This window comes from Hakea prostrata, chromosome 4 (assembly GCF_041222555.1).
Source record: "Hakea prostrata isolate BN-2017 chromosome 4, UWA_Hpros_2, whole genome shotgun sequence".
Classification (NCBI taxonomy): domain Eukaryota; kingdom Viridiplantae; phylum Streptophyta; class Magnoliopsida; order Proteales; family Proteaceae; genus Hakea; species Hakea prostrata.
In genome coordinates, this window is record NC_142603.1 from 7,099,955 (window position 1) to 7,119,854 (window position 19,900).

Consider the following 19,900-nt stretch of genomic DNA (forward strand, 5'->3'; position numbering starts at 1 on the left):
TGAACTTCATGAAAAAGTGTGGAAAATTAAAAGGTGGGATTCACAATTAATATTTTTTTCACATAATTATTCTATTTCGTTTACTTCTCCATCACCCATTATACATGCTCCAACATGTTTTTTTTCCATCGCTATTTCCCCACCCCACATTTGCAAAACAAACGCAGCCTAAGGATTTCAAAATTTAAGATTCTTAAACCCAAGGCCGTGTTTCTTTGTTGGAAAAAGATGCGGTGGTAAAAAAACTTGAAAAAACAAAATTTTTCACTAAATCTCAAATTTTTAAGGAAGCTTGTCTAGTGAGATATCATACAAATTTTCCCACCACATGCTTTTTTAAAACATTACAAAATATGTTGGATTTTGTAGAAAAATGTAAAAAACAAAAATATGAAACTCATATTTAACACTTTTTCATAAAATTCATTTTTTTCTTTTTGCTCTCCCTCACTCCCATTAACATGGGCCCATATGTTATTTTTTCCGATCCATTTTTTCCCACCACCTTTGCAAAACAAACGCCACCAAAGGGTTTCAAAAGTTAAAGGCTTTACAATGATTGTCTTATAAACTTGGCAATATTGTTGAAGCCATAATCTCTTTTTTTTTTGATACATTAAGCCATAATCTCTTTATTAAGAGGTTTCGGTTATTACCATTTAACAACCTTGTGTAAGATTATGCTAATTTCTCTGTTTTCATTAAAATAATTTAAAATTGAGTTCAATCCATTGATTTGGATGGGAGTGTCATTCTAACAGCTTCGGTGTCGATCCAAATGACTTTAACATAAGGTCATCGGTATCCAATTTTTTTTTTTTATGGGGGGTGTTTTAAAATAAAAAAAGGGGGGAAAAAAAAAAAAAAGGGGGGGGGGGGGGGGGTGGTTGGTTTTTCCCTTTTTTGTTCAGGGTTTTGGTTTTGGTTTGGTTTTTTTTTTTTTTTCGATAGATCCAAACAATTTAAAATAATGAAAATTTCTCATAATTGCATGTTTGGTAAGTAATAAAAAGATATGAATATTAACGATTCTTAGATATTTGGCCCTTATTCAGTTATTCTTATTCATTTCTCATTTACTAGTTTTAATTTCTTGAATGTGTTTACCTATGGAAGGGAAGTGACGGTAGAACGACTTCTTTATTAGAAGCGGGGGCAAAATGCGTTCAGTTATGAGTTATGACCTGATCAATACTAATTGATCATTCTCTCTTCTTCTACCCAAAAAAAAAAAAAGATCGTTCGACTCGTGATTTATTTCGTTGCTGCATTGTCAGCTTGCTGAGAAAGAAAATAAGATTCTAAGAGTCCACTGCAGAAGTTGTGAGGTGGGGACTTGGGAGCCCTAGTTTATCAACTGCGGATCACGAAGATTCGTTACGGCGTTTAGGTTAGATCATCCTCTTTATAGACCAGCTGAATTGGTTGTGATTATCTTTCTCTGAAGTTACTAAACTTGTATGATGTAATTTACTGTAATTTCTGTCACATTAGTTTAATTTTTGCAGGATGACGCAAGATGTGGAGATGAAGGAGCCTGAAGCTCCTTCAAATTCTGCTTCACCTACTGCTCCGTCGACTTTGCAGCGTAAGAGAATATATATATAAGCCCTAGTATCCTTCTCTTTAGCGAGATTTTGTTTGGTATTCTCCAATGATTTATTTGGCGAGGATTTTCAGTTTTGAAGGAGATAGGGTCTCTTATTGAGACAGGCTCTTATGCCAGAGAGGTCAGGCGGATTTTTCGGGCCGTTCGCCTCACAATCGCATTGAGGCGGAAGCTTAAGACTCCTGTGCTATTTGCTTTCCTCAATTTTGCTCTTACGCCGGGTTCTGAAGCTCACACTCGGTTATGTTCTTATCTTTCCAAGGTAATCCAACGGCCCTATCGTATTTGGTTCTGGTGAAATGATTATCGATGCCCATTTTCGTTGGGGATGGATTTCTTACTTGTCTTATGTTGGTTCCGTATAACTAAATCTCTTATTTTGTGGGAATTTATCAATTGAGATTAAAACCGTTTCATTAACCTTTGAACATCTGCAGTAAATTTATTAAAAAATATTTGAAAATATTTGTGGTACGGTGAAAAGTAATCCGTTTTGTACACTTTGGTGCCACAAGAAACACTTCTGCACGTAACCAACGTTCTAATTGAAGTGTATTTTGTGTTCAATTTCTAATTTGCGTGGTTTTGACATCAGGGTAAAGTAGACTAGCTGATTAGTCCAAACGTTTTTTCCAAGGAAAATGCGTGCCTCAAAACTGATGGCTTAAATAGGTATAGATTTTTTTTTTTCGTCTAACGTATCATGGACTTCATCAGAAGTTTCTTTGATATAGTGGAGAGAGACTTCACTTTACATATTTTTCTCAGAGTGAGAGAGGTTGTTTTAAGCCACTTAATCTTTGTGTATTATTCATTGCAACCAGTGTGAGCCTACCATTAAAAATAGTGGATAACATCCCATTTCTTGTTTGGTGTAGCATTTTTAGTTTGGACACAACTCTTGAGTAATTTTGAGCTTCACTGTGGCTGCTAAGCTAGTAGGTTTACTTGATGTCTTCATAGTTCTGCTATGGTAGTTGTTAATTAGTTTGGTTCTTTGATTATGGTAAAAGCTGAGGTTGAGGGTTCAATCTTCTGTTCTGAAATCATTTTGGTTCAATCTTGTGTTCCTCTAGAAGCCAATGCCAAATATTTGCTGAACTGTTAAGTTTGGGTACATCAAAGTAGGGTTAGCGTTTCGTAGGGCCTAGGGTTTGATGGTACGATTAGGTTATGTTGATATAAGAGAGTTCATTAGTGAAAGTTATGTAAGTTATAATTGTTAGGTTGTTGGGTTTGAAAAGAAGGAACCTGGGGTTTCTAATTGTCACTAACGGCTGGCACTATGTTGTTAAGTAAAGAATTCAGGTTGACCGAATGGGAGGGAACAAATATGAGATATAAATGTGCAGTTTGATGAGGTATGGTCAAAATTCGGATTACTTGGGTTCTCGGTGGTTTCGGTAAGTTTTGAAAGTAAAACCTCAGAACCTCGGTTCCTTTTTTTTTTTGAGTGAGGGGGCTCAATTCTCGCATGGAACAAGCAAAGTTGTCACTCGACAATCACAGTTTAGAAGAGTTTCTCCACATGAACATCATGAGAGGAGATTTCTAGTTGAAGTTAAACATCATCTCATTAGGAGGAGATTCCAACTTGACAAGATTTGGTCAAAATTTTGATGAGTCCTGTCTAGACACGCACACACACCCAAAAAAAAATTCTGGTTTTTGATCAAATTGTGCACAACCACAGTTAGAACCAGTGGATTATTAAGAATTTAAGGGTTTCACTTCAGTTATATGTGTTCTAATTTTAATACTAAAGATTGTGTGGAATTGGCCATATCAGTAAACACAACCAACCTTGGGTTCCAAGCCAAACACCTATTTTGGAGTAATTGTTAGTCTTTTAAGTTCCATGACATGATTTTACTCATATGGACACCACAACCAAGGGTCATAGATTTTACATAATGCACCAACTCTGCCAAGGGCTTGTCCTTTACCACAACCACTTGATTTTTTCTGCTGATCCAGACCAGCCAAGATATTGTTACCTCAAACATTACTATGTTTACAACAATGAACAACAGCATAGCCAGGCCACATTGCTCCTCTAGACTGTGGACATCATGGTGCGTGCATTGGGAATTGATAATAGATTATACATATTGGATGACTTTAAATGACACTTGCTGCAGCTTGCAGTGGGTTGTGGAAATTTTGGATGCTGGACTTGATTTGAACATTAGAAATAAGCATCAATTCAAGTAAAATTTCTCAATTTATATGCAAACAATGGTGGGTGTTTTTTCCCTTGTTTGAAATATACATGTTTAAAACCTTTTTTTTTTTTTTTTTGACTGTCCGTTTGCATTTTTGTTGCTGTTTAAAGGGTGTTTTTTCCCCTGTTTGAAATATACATGTTGAGAACCTGTGCTTTTTCTTTTTCTTTTTTAACTGTCCATTTGCATTTTTGTTGCTGTTTAAAGCCTGCGCTGTACAATTCCTTTTTCTGCTTCTCTTCTCTGCTAACTATATATTTTATCCTTTTTCTTCTGGGGCATGGAAAAGAAAAAGAGGGAGAAGAAAAGGAGAGGGGGGGGGGGGGGTTCGGTTTGGGGGAAGAAAAGTTGGGTCCTATAGGCTGCACCAGGTAGAAAATTTCCAGCCTGACCTTGAGCCAGAGCAGTCTTGGGTAGGAGATTGGAAATAAAAAAATTTGCTCGGTCCTCTGACTCCTACCTCAGTTTTCTACCTCTTTCTTCTGCTGTGATGGTCTCATAAGTATTTTGACATTCCTTCGGGCATTTTATCATTTACAGGTCTGCACTTTTTGTCTAGCATTACTGTTTTTGGGTTCTGAATCAGAGTATGCTGCTAGTCTTCCAGCATTGGATCTAATTCGCTATACTTTTTTGCTGATTGATCTGTGGTGGTACATAGCTTTAAGAAAGTTTTACAGCATCAGGTTCGAGTATTGTATCGGTCAGGTGTCTTAAGAGACATATGGTCTCGTATCGAATATTGTATCGTAGTGGCCAATACATTTAGGTACAGCCCAATATGAGCCCTTAAAATAAAAAATTGTATCATGGGATACTTTAAACCTTACGTTTAAGATTTCCTGATCAATTTCATTTGTGCCTTGCCCTTCATGTTAATCTTATCCTACTGCAGACCATGGTTAAGGAACAAGTTCTGTTAGTCTAAACCAATTTGTGTTGTTTATCTTACATGTGATTTTAATTTTGTTAGGAGGACGAGCATGATATGGAAGTTGATACTACAACATCTGCAGCTCACACTATTGTGAAACAATCACTGCCTGAGATTGAAATTTACTGCTATTTGCTTGTGCTGATATTTCTGATTGATCAGAAAAAATACAATGAGGTGAGATGAACTTTAGATTGATTGGTTCTTCATCTATCTTTTTGCATTGAAATTGGTCTGCAGTTCAATGATGTTCTGTGGCATTGGCTCATATTTCAGGCTAAAGCTTGTTCCTCTGCAAGTATTGCTCGTGTAAGGAACCTAAATCGGAGAACTGTTGATGTCTTAGCATCCAGGCTGTACTTCTATTACTCGTACGTCTATGAACTTAGCGGTGACCTTGCTGAAATTCGGGGGTGAGTCTTCAAAACTGCTCTATGCTCTCCCTTCGCATACCTCTCCTACCACTGCATGTTAGACTATCATATATGCTTATGCACAGTTTTAGAAAGTAAGGGGATGCATGTTCTAAAGTTTTTAAATTTTACGTTGAATATGCTTCTCTTCTGATTTGTATATTCTCTCATGATTAGCAACCTCCTTGCCTTGCACCGGATTGCCACATTACGCCATGATGAGCTTGGTCAGGTAAATTTCCACTATGGTTGTAGTCATTTTTGTATGTGTATTTTGTAGGTATTTACCATTATATGGCCTATATACTTACCTCGTAGATCTTCAGTTAGATCTTTTTTTTAAGAAGAATTACAACTAAAAAACTATATATATACACACACACACACATACATTTTAAGAGAATATTCGTACATCTTTTTGTCACCTGATAAATTGATTAGATAAATGACTTTTCAGTCAAGTACGATTTATTTTATATCATCAGAATTATGTGTGTTCATATGTGTTCTATTTACTGCAGGAAACCCTGCTCAACCTGCTCCTTCATAACTATCTGCATTACAATTTGTATGATCAAGCTGAAAAATTGAGATCTAAGGCACCACGGTTTGAAGCACACTCTAATCAGCAGGTAAGCATATATTTTATTTATTTCCCAAATCCCTGTTCTACGAATTTCATTCTGAAGTTTGCAAGGGCATGGTATAAGGTGTAAATGCAGTAGATTCTAGGAGTGGTTATTGTATGTACTCTCCACTGTACTTTGTAGGAGAAAGAATACCTATTTAATTAGTAGCACATTACTGATCTTATTTTTCCAGCCTATTGAGATTTCATGAATTTGAAACTTGTACTCAGAAATCATATCCCCGATGCAGGTCTTATAGATAGAATATTTGTCTATTTGTAGTGAAATTTGACTCTTTTTGCCTGGTGGGACTATTGCAGTGAAATTTGACTCTTTTTGCCTGGTGGGACCTCCGGGGTATAATTCTATTTGTTTGTAGTTGCATCAAATTGCTCGTTTCACTACTAGAGTTCTTATAATTTTTTTAAAAGAGTATAGGCCAGAGGTTGACTACTGGAGTTATATGATGATAACCTAATTGCCTATGGTACTCTGTGTCTTCTCTTATTTAGTACCTCTATTTTCTGAATGCAGTTTTGTCGGTATCTCTTCTACCTTGGAAAGATTAGGACCATCCAGTTGGAGTACACTGATGCAAAGGAGAGTCTCTTACAAGCTGCTAGAAAAGCTCCAGTTGCAGCCCGTGGCTTCCGAGTTCTATGCAACAAGTGGGCTATCATAGTTCGATTGTTGCTGGGGGAGATTCCGGAGAGGACTGTATTTGTGCAGAAAGGCATGAAGAAGTCTTTGAGGCCATACTTCGAACTTACAAATGTAAGTCCTGTTTACTGAACTTGAAGATTGCTATTTGGTCGCAAGTAAGCGCATGCTCTAGTGCTTTCTCCTCTCTATTTCAGCAGAACCCTTGAAGCTCAGGGTTTATATAGTCAAGCCATGTAAATTTCATATTGAAGCAAAACCAGCATGTGAGATGTCACTTGGAAGTGAGCTAGGTTCTCTTTGGGGAGTTTTGTTGGTTTCTCTTTGGTTGGGGGGGGGGGGGTTGTGGTATGTTTATGATTTTGTCTACTGATTTACTCAATTGCATCTATTCTTCAAGGGTAGTTTAAAAAATGTTTGGTGGATTGCACTTTGTCAGGCTGTTCGAATTGGAGATTTGGAGCTTTTTAGGTCAGTTGCTGAGAAGTTTGCAGGAACATTTGGTTCAGACCGGACACACAATCTGATAGTGAGGCTGAGGCATAATGTCATCAGAACTGGGCTTCGCAACATCAGTATCTCTTACTCCCGCATTTCTCTGGCAGATGTGGCCAAAAAATTGAGGTTGGACTCGTCAAACCCTGTTGCTGATGCCGAGAGTATCATGGCTAAGGCAATCCGAGATGGTGCAATTGATGCCACAGTGGATCGTAAGAATGGGTGGATGGTTTCCAAGGAGACGGGGGACGTATACTCAACAAATGAGCCTCAAATTGCATTCAACTCAAGGATCGCGTTCTGTCTCAATATGCACAATGAGGCGGTCCGGGCTTTGCGGTTCCCACCCAATTCTTACAAGAAGGAGAAGGAGAGTGCTGAGAAAAGGCGGGAAAGGCAGCAACAAGAGCAAGAGCTTGCCAAGCATATAGCTGAGGAGGATGACGATGAATTTTGATTGTCCTTTCAGGTTTTCTGATTGCAGGTGCATTTCTCGTACTTGTTTAACCATGCTAAGGAGTCATGGTGAGGTATTAAGAATTTCCTCAAAGTTCTTGGGTTATGTTAAATTATTCTTTTTTCCAATAGTATTGATTTTGTTAGTTTCGATTTGAGTTTGGTAGCAGACGTTACTTTCTCCAGTGAGGTACACTGGCTCATGGAGTCGGAAGATTCCACACCTCCACTAGCAATCAAGAAATCAAAATAAGAACAAGATGAAACAAAGAGAAGAGTGGCAGAATCGAGGACCTGATGCATATTTCTTGTGAATCATCAACTTCATCATCTCCTCTGCATTTTTTCTTGGCTTCTCTCATTCTGACGCGCATTCAGTAGTTGGATCCCTCACCCATTCTTAACTGGAGATCATGCTTCTGAGTTTCACCGAAAAAAAAGGTAAATAGGCCATGCTTCTGAGAACTTCCAAGTTCCAACTTCTGTTTTCTCTCTCGAGCGTGCTAGGCGCCACTCGGAGCTTACTTCATTCCTTTTGTTCTTCTGTCTCACCTTCAAAATTGAACTCGTCGGCTTACTTTCTGCCAATTCCAAAGGGGAGAAAGGGAGAAGGGTTTGTTGTGTTCGTTGTAACGAAAGAATCAAATGGTCATCTTAGTGAGAGGAATTGTGTTCGAGCGCTTTGAGTAGATGATGAAGGTCTCTGCCTTCTCTCGTTCCTGTGCTTCTCAATCATTTGCTCGCACAATTGTACACTTATGTGTGTCACCCTTATTAGAGTTCTTGTACACTTATGAGCGTCACCCTTATTAGAGTTCCTTCTCCGAAGAAATACCCTTGTAGCAAATTTTCTTTTATTTTCCATGGCGGATTCAGTATCCATTACTCAAAAACAGATCGATTGATTCTTTTAAAGGTTTTGATTTTGCAACGAACTTTGTTATGGTCCGAGTCTGTTGAAGAAACTAGAAGTCGATATCAAAGAAGCCAAACAGGAATTTTTCTTAATCACTTTTTAGATACTAATTCTTTTTTGTATCAGTTGCAGAGAAAAATCTATATTTAGACCTGTACAGAGAAGCCTATTCATTTTCCACCGTTACAAATTTAATGATTACGTAGCACCCTCAAAGCAGCAAATCAATAAAAACCCAATCCTTTACTCAAAACGGTGTTAACTGTAGAAGGTCGAAAACACAATTTCCCAACAAAATCAAAAAGCTCAGCACCATATGGTGAGGAGATTGAGTTTGTAGAGAGGAACTCAGTCCAACTTGACCAAATATTTTCCTACATACTTCAGAGCTGCAGGCAACTAAGTTTGATTATTTGACGTTTAAGAGTAAATGGCAAACTATTCAATATAGAGCTAAAACTTAGTATTCATCTTGTCATCATGCAGTCAAGATTGTAAAGGAGTTGCAGATGTCAAATGAAAACGTTTTCCAATAATTTTTTTCTTTTTCTTTTGGGCACTCTGGCCTCTTCCTTAGCGGAACAGCTTAACAGGCATCTTTTGTCAGTGCTTCTGAATTGAGATCTCAATGTCAAGGTTTTGAAAGGAATTAGTAACTGTCCTGGCCTTTCCAAAATTAGCAACAATCTTCTCGGCTGGGAAAAAGGTAAAACCTTGATCATTAGCAAAGGGGAAGGAGGAAAAAGTATTTAAGAACTGAACTATTCAAAGCTGTTCGACTGGGAAATTCCCTCTCCACATTCCTTTTTTTCTTTTAACCATGGGCACGAACCCATTTTCTCCTAGAATTTAAGAGTAAGAAAGAAACAAAAAGGTAAAAACTGAGAGAAGAAGAGGATCTATTCAGCTATTGTCATCTGGGTATCGTCTGAAATTACAAATAAATATGAACCCACGAACACACATGAAAAAGTTTAAAAAAGAAACAAACTTTACCCAATTTGGTTTGATTGAGAAGAAACAAAATTCTCCCTACGCGGAGCGGAGTCCTCCAACTCGTATCTTTCTGGAATCAAATCTCAGGAGTCCATACATAGAGACAATTAACCTTTCACCTTCTAAAGTCCATGGCTCTTGATAATTTTTCTCCTCGCCAGGAATCTTGCGATCGGTGGAGTCAGAGCAACAGTGATCGGAACCCTAATAGGAAACAAAGCTTTGTTACATAGAACAGCCAAGGCAATTGCTCCACCACTGGAAGTCGCCAACTCGGTCGTCCGAGACCTCTTCTTCGATTGTTGTTCAGATGGGATGAAAAGCTCCTGTGTCTCTTCGAAGGCGAATCCGTCTGGACTCTCGGATTGAGGCATTGATGTTTCGATCCTCTCGGCATCTTTGCTCACGCCAGATATGCCGACTTTGCTGAGAAGAGATTCAACGTCAACGTTGTTTTTAATGGCGATGTAGAGTCCCGTTATGGATGCACCAGAGACAGATAAGTGAACGCCCAAAGCAACCTTACCGTACTTCTTCATGAGCTCGCGGAATCGACCTGTTAGAGACATTTTCACCGGCGATAGTCAATGAATTCGAGAGCTTTGGATTAGGGTTTCAGATTGGAACGAACAAAAACCAGAGCAAGCGAGAGAAAGAGGCAGGAGAGCACAGGGCTTTTCTAGGGGTTTTTCACACATGGTAACGGTGAGAAACCCTTAAAAAGAAGCACTCAGATTGGAATCAATGGTGGGGCCAATGCTACACTTTATTCATCTAGCCGTCAAGGCTCCGATTTGTGATTGACGTGCAGTCGTCTGTTTACTTGGAAGAGACTCAAGAGAGGACCCGGGTTGTTAACTTCTTATACAAGATCGGGTTGTGGACCCGGGTGTTGAACCAACCGATCCAAGATCCCATATCCATAAACCCGTAAAACCCGCGAAACCCTATTATTGTTTTTTTGATTAAAATTTCGACGGGAGAACGAAAACTGTATCAGTTAGAACTGTCTCTGTTTCTGGGCACTTCCACTTTTGGCTAGTTTTCCATGGACGACTCTGCCAACAACAACAATGACACTTGCTCTCCCTCTCCCTCTTCCTCTTCTTGTGTCAATTCGTCACAGCAAGAAATATCAAAAGAAGAACAAGAACTTCGGGAGCTTGTGGTTCCTAATCTTCGAGACCTCCCAACTACCCCTCCTTCTGCGGTCGATTCCAACTTCGTTTGCTACATCGCTCCAGGTTTCGCACAAACAAACCAGCAAGCTTTTGTTTTTAAATCTGATAGACTATCTCGTTCTCGCCCAGATATTTTTTTAATTGCTCGGTCACTTTTCAGATTTTATGAAACCAGGACATGATCAGTACATTTATCGCCATGCTAACGGGTATAATTTCGTCGGTTTGGTTCTTCTTCTCCTCTTTTCTGACTTTGTTACTTCTTCTGATTCTTTTTAAGTTTCTGATTTACAGTTTATGCGTAATCGGATTGGCTCCTACCCACGTGGCTTTAAAGGAGAAAGGTGTTATCGCAGTCGATTTCAATGTTGGCAAGTCCAACCGGAGTGAGATCAAGGTCTCCGGAAAGCGTAAAAAGGTAGTGTTTTTTTTTTCTTCTTTTTTCTTCCTTTTTCTTCCCCTCGATGAAATGAATTCTTCAATCTGGGAATTGACGGTTTTACAGTAGTAGTGTTGATACGGTAGTTTTCTGTTGGTAAAATAGCTGAAGTCCCTGGTAAGGAAAAGGGGGAAAAAAACAATTGGTGTTTGTTTTTCGGGCCTGGTGCGCTAAACTTTGGAATGAAGTCTACGCGTAATGGTTCGAAGCTTTTGTTTTGAAGTTCCATGGATCATGGTTATCAGTCCGAAACTTTTCTTTCTTTTCGGAAACTACTGTTGCTGGAGTTAGATTTCCCTAGTAGCACAATGAGTTTATGTGGGAACAGAAACTTAAAAGTAAATTTTCAAAACTCAAGTGTCTAATTTTCATTCTTCCTGGCATTTGTTATTGGTATATTTTGGCATTCAGGTTGGATTTCTAGAGTTATCTTTTATTTTTATTTTCTCTTTCATAAATTTTGTACAGCTTTTGCCTAACTGAGAAGAGAAATAAATTTTGCATGGCTTGATGTGTTTTCTTTGAGAGTCACTACATAGTTTTAAACTTCGTGATTCTAGAATTTGATTATTACAAATTAATGTTATTGATGGAGATGTAAGTAATAGAAATATATGTTACTTGATAGTTTGAGCTTTTTTTAGCAGCTGTAAGTTTCATTTGTTGAAGCAAATGTTGTAAATATTGAAGTGTTGGAGAGAGTTATATCGGAGAAACAGCGAAAAAAAACTTTTGAACTTGACAAGACTCCGAAAATTCAACTATCAACCTCTGCTAACTAGTAGAGGTCTCCTAGAATCACATTATGGAAACTAATCAGTGATTTTGTTTGATAATTCAAATGATCACCTGTTATCTGCTAATGTGCAAGTAGAAAGCACAGGTCCATTAGTGTTACGTCTTTTTACGAAAAGCTCAAGTTAACTTTGTCTTACCAAGTTATTTCAAATTAGATAAATGGATCCTGTTTGACATTCCCCTCTATTATGGTCATATCTTCTATTGATCATAAGTCATTTCATGTTTCTTTGAGACTGAATACATTAACCTGTTTCTATCTTTTTCCCCAAAGTATATGGGAGTCCTAGTTACTGATAGGTGGTTCCTATGGCCATTCATGCTCACATACAGTTCATTTGAATGAGACTTGTTTCGGTATCCTGCTAATGTTAGTAGAATATCTGGCAGTAGGGTAGTAGACATTGTTTGCCTTGATCCTGCTGGGTTGATGGATCTTAACAAGCCTAATCATAGTGGAACCTCTACTTGTTTACAAATGTTCTTATGAGGATGTAGGCCTCAGCATGGGGACTGAGCTTTATTAGATGAGGCATGAAGAGCATCCCTACTGTCCAGGTGAACCATCTTTGGTATCATCATTGTTTTCCCTGTCCTATTCACTTAGGGTTTTTGCTGATGTAGATTCTCAGGTTAGTGGTTTATGACTATAAACTTGTTTCCTCTAGTGCATTCCATAGATGACCTAAGGCTGTATAGTGTAAATGATCCCTGCCTACAAGGTGATTTTCTCTGTTCCTAAAGGAATTTCTCTACCTGGTTCAGTCTCTGACAAACATCATGGAGTCCTTTACTTGCCTTTTGAATTCCATAAATAAAGCCCTGATTTTAATCTCTCCAGGGTCATGGTTCTTGACTCTATCATCCATTAATCTTTATCTATCTCATGTCCTTGTCTCCACTCTAGCATTGGTATTATTGCATGTGGCCAAATCATCTCAGTGGTCGATCTGTGTTGCTGTATGTTTTCATTTCATCAATGGACCCGATTGTGTTTTACAGTTTGTTAGCAATATAGATTTGAATAAAAGGAAACATTTGCCTGACAAAATGATTGGAGCTTCTTCTTGCGGTAGTTGGTTGGAACTTGATTTGTTTCTCAGATGAAGAATAAGGGCTGTTGAAGGCATGATTTTAGTCATTCCACTTACCTGAAAAGTATTGCATGGCCTGATGAGGATTACTTTTTAATTTAATGATACATAACTGAAAAGAAGTGATGAATTACAAATATTGAAGACTACATTAAATAATTTAACATCCTCCTTGAAATGTTTTTATATAGAAAACTCGAACGTCCTTTTGATAGTAAAGTGCCACATGCAAATGCACGAGGTATTTATCAATCACCATGTATTGGCCATGGAAGTTGAATGACCTATGCATAAGTGAACCTGTTAACAAGAACTAAGGTTGGAATTTGGAATAAGTTTATCTTTTAAATGCATGATTTTTACTAAACATTTTTAATGCAATTTCTTCTTCCTTAATTAACATCTTCTTGGTTTTCGGGAGAAACTCTTCATATTCCTTTGGCTATTAATGGTTTTTTTGAAAAATGAGAAGGGGAGAAATTGAGAATTAAATTGATTCAAATAATTTCAAGATTTTTAATTGACCATTATAGACATTATTTATTACTAATACAAAGGGCTATTTGATTGAATACAGAGGGGTATTAGAGGGAAACGAAATGTAGCCGTATCCCTTGAGTTCATACTTTTATAATAGTAGTATGATATGATAGTATGATTGTATGATTTTATTTTCTTGAGCTTGCCTCAAGGTGTCATCTTTTTACGCATTATGGGATGCTGATGTCACTATTTCGCTTTTATTAGATAGATGAGAAACAGGAGACAGTATTTTATCGTTGTCATGAATCCTTTGAATGTTACAAGATTTACACATATATGTCTGTGCCTATTGGTGAATAAGCCAACCATTGAGGTGTTAATATAGAACTGAATTTGAAAGTTTAAAACAGTGCCAATAACGAGATCTTTTAATCCAACAGTATTAGGGAGATGACAGATAGGACATACTATATGGTTAGAATAGGCTAATTCAAATTTAGTAATAGGACACCACAAGACTTGCTTTTGGAATCATTCAGATGTCTGCATCAGAAACTTGAAAAAGGACAAATCCTAGTTAGGCAAGGATAAGGGCACAATAATTTGGGGGCATTTTAGAAGATGTAAAACATTTCCAGATCGAGATGTCAGAATCCTGTCAACTTTTAAATGACTCTCTGTTGGATGAATCCAAAGATTATATGATTCTTACAGTTAGATTTTATACACAAAATTCATGCAATAGAATGCCTTGCCTATGGTTCTACAAAGTATAGGAATACTAAGAGCTTGAACTTGTGAAGTGGCAAAGAAAGTTAAGTTGAAGTAACTGGCAAATCTAGTACTTGATCACTGGTTTGAGAATATGAGCAATTGAACGATTTCCTGTGCCTCATACCTCAAGGTGTCTGAATTTGGATCAGACACCAATCTACCCTGGTCAACACAAGGAGTTTCTTCATCAAACACAGGAATCTTCAATGGGGAATAAGAGCAGCATAAACTTTTCCTTAATTGAGTGTACTATTTTTGGCCCCCTTACAGACATTTATTAAGAACTCAAAAGTAGGTCCCACACTTTTGCTTAATAAAATAATCTTAACTAACTATGAAACTGAAAAAAAAGGAAAGAAATCAGGGGCACATAAATAACTAATCTTGTATGCTTTTAGGCCCGTTAAAATCACCCATTGCAAAGGTAATCCAGTGGACTTTGCACCCAGCGCATGTGTATCCCAACCCAAGGCTTATCTCTGCCAAGATGGATCCTTCAGTTAGATGAGTTCACTGTATCAGATGTTAGCATATTTTCTCAATACATCAGCTCATGCTCTGACCTTCTTGCTTTTGGTTTTTTTATTTTTTTTGGGGGTGGGGTTTGTGGGGGATGGGGGATTGCATTGTCCATCTCTCTTCGTGGAGGAGGTAAAGGCTGGTCTTTATTTGGGTTCAGTATATTCTAAAATTTATTTTATTTTGTTCTCATGAGATTTTAATTCATTTGTTAATATATGTATGTTCTTATGCAGAATGCACAACACTTTGAAGCTAACACAGCTTTGTGTAAGGTGTGCACAAGTGATGCTTTTTATATTGTAAGGTTAGATACTATTTCTCCTTCAGTTTCTTTTTGAAGTCTTCACCTTTTAATCGCTAATCCCCCTTTTTCTTTTTTTCCAAAATCTAAATTTATTAGTGGCATTTGGCAGATGTTGTGTAAAGGGCTCTCTGTTGGAAGTGAATGAGAGGCTAATTGACCGGCCAGGATTGCTAAACTCATTGGTGAGAATTATCTTTATTCCCATATAGGCTAATATAATGACCGTTTATCATGATATCTTGATCTATTTCAATATGATTAGATTCAATGAAGTGCATGCCATAACCTCATGTATGAAGTATTGAAGAGTTTCATGTTTTCTTTGACATGCATTTCCTTGAATTCAATTGTCATAGCTGTAGAAGATTTTATTATCATTGTTTTCCATCTTCTTCATGGATTATTTTGTGTTCCTTATTCCCGGTTAGCAGAGGATTGAATTGTAATGCAGTAAATATTCCCCAAGTCCATTAACAGTGCATTTATTTAATGGTAGAAGATACAGACCAAGTGAACGATAAATGTAAATGGTACCAAAAGTTCACTCTTCCAATTTGAGAAGTAATAGTCTTTTACTTGGGCATGTTAACAAGGACATACCTTTCAAAGACACAAGGTTCCCTTACTGAAGATAGCTTCATTCATTCCTAAGCAGCTGGTCAAGCAATTTAAGTAGACCAACGCTAGTTGGATTCATGGTGAGTGCAGTAAGCATGCAAGTGGTGTTTGGATTGCTACTCTGTTCCAAGCTGAATTCTTCTGGTTCAGGATTTCATCCCTTGGCTTATGAACCATAGGGGCAACATCGTCATGAGTCTTGTTTTTGAGGTCCTTCTCGAGGGTATCCTTCCTGCTTTCCTGTTTGCCCCAGCAATGAGCCATATTCATACTGTATGTGGTCTTCCTTTGGTTTAATGTCAAATGAAGCATTTGTGTTACATACCCCATTTTGCATGAATGTGTATATGAGTGTACATGCACCTCTGTTGCTTACTGTAGACTCCCTTTCTAACTTTGCATCACAGGCTGATAGGGAAGGATATATAGCAATTATCATGCCAAGACCAGACGATTGGCTTAAGAGCAAGAATTCACTGCTGAGCCTGGAAGAGTACAAGAAATTGAGAAATATTTGCTGATGCTACCAGTGGTATTTCTTTAATTGATTGTTGATGTAATCCCCTGCAACTCTTGGAGTATCCCATCTATGGACCTAATATGGGGGACGTCGTCAAGGAAAGGGGCAGCTCAATCTAATAATCTGAGTGGAACTATTTTTTTCCATCATCAGGTGGGCATGATACTCTTAACTGGGAAACTCAGGATCCTCATGAATCTACATTTTCATGCGGACATGCATGATACCAGATACCCTAACCGTAAGACTCAGAGAAGCTTCATGAATCGGAAACATCTGGTTCATTGCAGCTCCCAAGCGTTTACTCTGTAATTTTGTCTCAACCGCCTCCCTCTCTATCTTCTTGCCTCTTTTTGTTTCTTTTTCCCCCTTTTCTATGTTTTATTGCATTGTCTTTACGGCTTCACCCTTTTCACCCCTGGCTCGTTTTGAATTTATTGATATTGATAAACTAATAATTGTTTCACTTCTAGGGAAAAGCTGTTTACTAGTCATTCAGTTTAAAGTTTTCCAATGGTTTGTCTAGTTATACAAATCTTCCCGTCTCATAACAAGTGGGTGCAATGACCAACCCTAGCAAAGGAGCACTTGAATTAATGGATTTGGTTTACTTGAGTATTTTGAAAAATAATGAGCACCTGGGAAAGAGTTTTAACTCATGTTGATCAAACCTGTAAATTTAACAGGACAAAATGGAAGCAGCGCATACAGGGAAGCCATTGCACCATTCATCACGTACAGTGGTCTAAGTTGGAACCATTGGCATTCAAGAGTTAACTTTTTGGGATTTAGCTCTTCTATGTTTCTCTCTCTTCACCATATTCCATCATACATACAAGTTTACTAATCTTTTCCAATCCAGCATTTGATGCGACTATTAGATTCTAACTGCAGAAGCAGGGTGTAAGGTTGCATGCCTTTGATCCTCCCAGATCCTGCCATAGTATAAGCCTCGTGCACTGAAATGATCTGTTTTCTTAGTCTCCACTGGCAGGAACATGCTGAAATGAACATTTTGCAAATATATCAAACACAGTTTCCAGAAATGAACTAATATGAGGGTTTCTTTGGGGGGTTGAAGGGGCAGGGGAAGGGGAGTAATTGCACTATGCTATTCCAGAAAACAGATAAGGCTGTGCATGAAGTTGGGGAAGGAGAGGCAAGCATTCCTAGATTGTCAACTCTCAAGTGGACTTGCACAAGAAGATTGGTGCCCTACTAAAAACGCTGATGGCATGGATGGATTTCATGCAGTTTGAGTCTGTCTCATCACCTGATGACGGGTATCCAGAAACTAGCCAAAAAGATTACAGGTTATCTTGATGATTCTTTGTATTACTTTCATAAGAATGAGTAAAGGTGGATAACAATCAATCAACCAACTGCTTGCTGATGCTTAGACCGCTTACAGTATCAAGTTTGTTGATTACCTGAGGCTGTTGAAGATCCAATATGATCTCTGCCAGTTGAATGTTGCCACTTGTACAAGATGTCTTGGAGGAGGGCATGAATGAGAAGGCATCTATGAGCTTTATACACTTCAACCCCCATTTCACCATCAAATATTCAATCAGATGATGACCACTGTGCAGTGTAACAATTTACTGTTGATTACTGATAATTGAACTCACAATGTTTTTTTTTTTTTTTAATAAATAATATTATGTTAATGAAAATGCAGTTTACACAACCTCCTGTTATGGTATGTTGTTGTAAAGACTGATCCTGGAGAACTTCGGAGAAGAAACGTCACCGTTGCGAAGAGATCATCAAAGTCTTACCAATAGATATGGCTGCAGTTAACAATGGATTGTGGAGAATAACGTAAACAACTAGCTGAGCCAAAAAAAACATACCATTACTATCATACAAGACATCAGCTCCAAGAATAATGTCTGGATTCAAACTGAATATGGGTGTGTCCCACTCTCCCCAGGTGAGCCCCAATATCTACACAAGAGAACATAGCCATCTGAGAAGGAACTCGCAGGACTGAAAAACGGTAACTTAATGAAACATTTGTTCGAACCAAAACCACAACAATGGAGTGTCACTGACATCAAAGAACATTGATAGGTCTACAGAACCAGTGGAAACCAAAATGGATAAGGTCAGCAGTCACCCCTCATAATAACACTCAATAAGGACAACATCCTTTTTCAAAATTCATGTGAGAGGAGAAAAGTAAAAAAAAAAAGAAAGACAAATCCAGATGAGACTGCAACTGTTTGACCAAATCCATTTTCAGTGGAAGACACCAATCCATTTAACCCCACCCTCTCACCAGTAACCCCTCAAAACACCCAGGGGAAAAAAATGAAGTAAGCATGTTGTTATTTCTAAAATTTATCCCAGATTCACAGCTAATCAACAGAGAGGAGGAAACAGTATGCTGGATCTTCTTATACCACTGTTGTTTTTATCTTCTTTGGCATGCACATTCTGTTCCTCTCTAGTACCAATGAGGTCCAAGTGGATATTAGAGTCTCAAACAAATGATCTAGTCAAACATAAAAACCTGTGAGCTAGTTTCGCCTGTTAACCTCTTGAAAGGTTGTAATGAGGTAGCTTGTAAATAGACAGGGTATATCAATGACATACACAATATTCGACAAATATCAGACCACAGCACTATAACTATTTCAGGAATGGCAGCGTTTATTTACTTTGCAGCTGAGTTTATTGAGGTCACACATCTTTCTCATGTTGTCCAGTACCTGCAATTTCAAAACCATGAAATTTTAAGAGGCCATATAATCAACAAGCCTAAAAAATGAAAAAGAAAATAGGATATTAACAACTGTTAAGGTTTAGTTCATGGAGCAATCTTTGAAGATCTAATTATTATTATGAACGAAATATAAATCTCTCATCTGAAAAATGAATTTCTAGCCAAGGTGCTTCAGAGTGTTTCAGCAAGTAATAACAACTGCGCGCAGTAGCTAAGGTGGGTGAAAAGTCGATAATTGTTAACAGAGGAGGGAAATTCAAAATTTTTGAGCTTATGCACTCATAACCAGATATGAGACATTCCTTTTCGTTAACTGATTTGATACCTCCAATCTGTTTGAATTGTCTGTTAGTGTGACATTTGAACCCACTTTTGCAGCCACTAATCCAGGCAAGGAAGTTCCAGCCCCCAGCTGCATAAGGTAATGGTTCCAAATGAAGAACAGTCAGGAACATATGAGTCAGAAACTAAAAAGGTCTAGCCATGGAAATGTAATCATGCAAGCATCCAAATTTACCTCAACCACGGAAGTCCCTGAGAAGCGCAACCTCTGCTGCCACACATACTCGGCCAGCACAGTGCTGCAAGGCCATACAAAGAGTCCGTAGTCTCCTTTTATGCTCTGATGATGATTGTAAGCACATTACAAAGTTGCTTTTATACAAGAGATCACTGCAGTATATATCGTGAGCAGAGAGATGAATAAGAATGAAGTACCTCTATGATGTCTATAGAAAAACCTTCGTCGGTCTGACCAGGCGCTGCAAACGAATGGCGTGAGATCGTTGTCATTTCGCGGACGTTAACCCCGTCGTCATCGTCGTCGTGTTTCATCGCGATCACTGGCACGGGAGAATGAAAACTCCGACAAGATTTCGAAAGTATGAATGTCCAGAAACGAAGTCCACCAGGTGCTCGTGGAAACGTCTACTCCAAATGTTATGTGCCTGAGCCCAATTTGGTCTAATGGCGCTCAATTAAGCGATCTTAATCTGGGATTGGTTACAATGTGACTCAGCTTTTCCCATCAGCTGAAAGTATTAAAGTAGGCCTGTAAACGGACCGGATTCGCAGCATAACACCAGTTCCTAATCCGATCC

General features: G+C 38.2%; 4 protein-coding genes across 9 annotated transcripts; 2 read left to right on the forward strand and 2 right to left on the reverse strand.

Annotated features, from left to right (window-relative positions):
• The first annotated feature begins 1,154 nt into the window (after window positions 1-1,154).
• On the forward strand, window positions 1,155-8,929 carry LOC149017497 (putative 26S proteasome non-ATPase regulatory subunit 3). 6 transcript variants are annotated; one of them, XR_016172815.1, is made up of 10 exons: window positions 1,155-1,390; window positions 1,509-1,588; window positions 1,681-1,871; window positions 4,808-4,945; window positions 5,045-5,181; window positions 5,359-5,413; window positions 5,703-5,813; window positions 6,345-6,584; window positions 6,910-7,498; window positions 7,584-8,929. XR_016172815.1 is itself a non-coding variant. In XM_089151829.1 (10 exons), exons 2-9 carry the CDS (start codon window positions 1,510-1,512, stop codon window positions 7,423-7,425), a joined length of 1,467 nt encoding a protein of 488 aa, XP_089007955.1. In that variant the 5' UTR covers window positions 1,155-1,390; window position 1,509; the 3' UTR covers window positions 7,426-7,452; window positions 7,595-8,929. The 6 variants fall into 6 exon arrangements, 3 of the variants coding, with proteins under 3 accessions (XP_089007955.1, XP_089007954.1, XP_089007953.1); XR_016172817.1 differs by having other exon boundaries at window positions 7,592-8,929; XR_016172816.1 differs by having other exon boundaries at window positions 7,595-8,929.
• Window positions 8,930-9,222: 293 nt separating this feature from the next.
• LOC149017498 (transmembrane protein, putative (DUF1279)) lies at window positions 9,223-10,093 on the reverse strand. Its single transcript, XM_089151830.1, has one exon. It carries the CDS (start codon window positions 9,903-9,905, stop codon window positions 9,459-9,461), a length of 447 nt encoding a protein of 148 aa, XP_089007956.1. The 5' UTR covers window positions 9,906-10,093; the 3' UTR covers window positions 9,223-9,458.
• Window positions 10,094-10,271: 178 nt separating this feature from the next.
• LOC149017499 (Single hybrid motif superfamily protein) lies at window positions 10,272-16,699 on the forward strand. Its single transcript, XM_089151832.1, has 6 exons — window positions 10,272-10,580; window positions 10,678-10,726; window positions 10,812-10,935; window positions 14,861-14,931; window positions 15,041-15,113; window positions 15,957-16,699. The coding sequence occupies exons 1-6, from the start codon at window positions 10,385-10,387 to the stop codon at window positions 16,068-16,070; spliced, it is 627 nt and encodes a 208-aa protein (XP_089007958.1). The 5' UTR covers window positions 10,272-10,384; the 3' UTR covers window positions 16,071-16,699.
• On the reverse strand, window positions 16,686-19,791 carry LOC149017500 (Putative methyltransferase family protein). Its single transcript, XM_089151831.1, has 8 exons — window positions 19,518-19,791; window positions 19,318-19,422; window positions 19,126-19,212; window positions 18,736-18,786; window positions 17,926-18,019; window positions 17,761-17,845; window positions 17,500-17,653; window positions 16,686-17,070 (listed from the first exon to the last, which is right to left on the reverse strand). The coding sequence occupies exons 1-8, from the start codon at window positions 19,632-19,634 to the stop codon at window positions 17,047-17,049; spliced, it is 717 nt and encodes a 238-aa protein (XP_089007957.1). The 5' UTR covers window positions 19,635-19,791; the 3' UTR covers window positions 16,686-17,046.
• Between the last annotated feature and the right edge of the window lie 109 nt (window positions 19,792-19,900).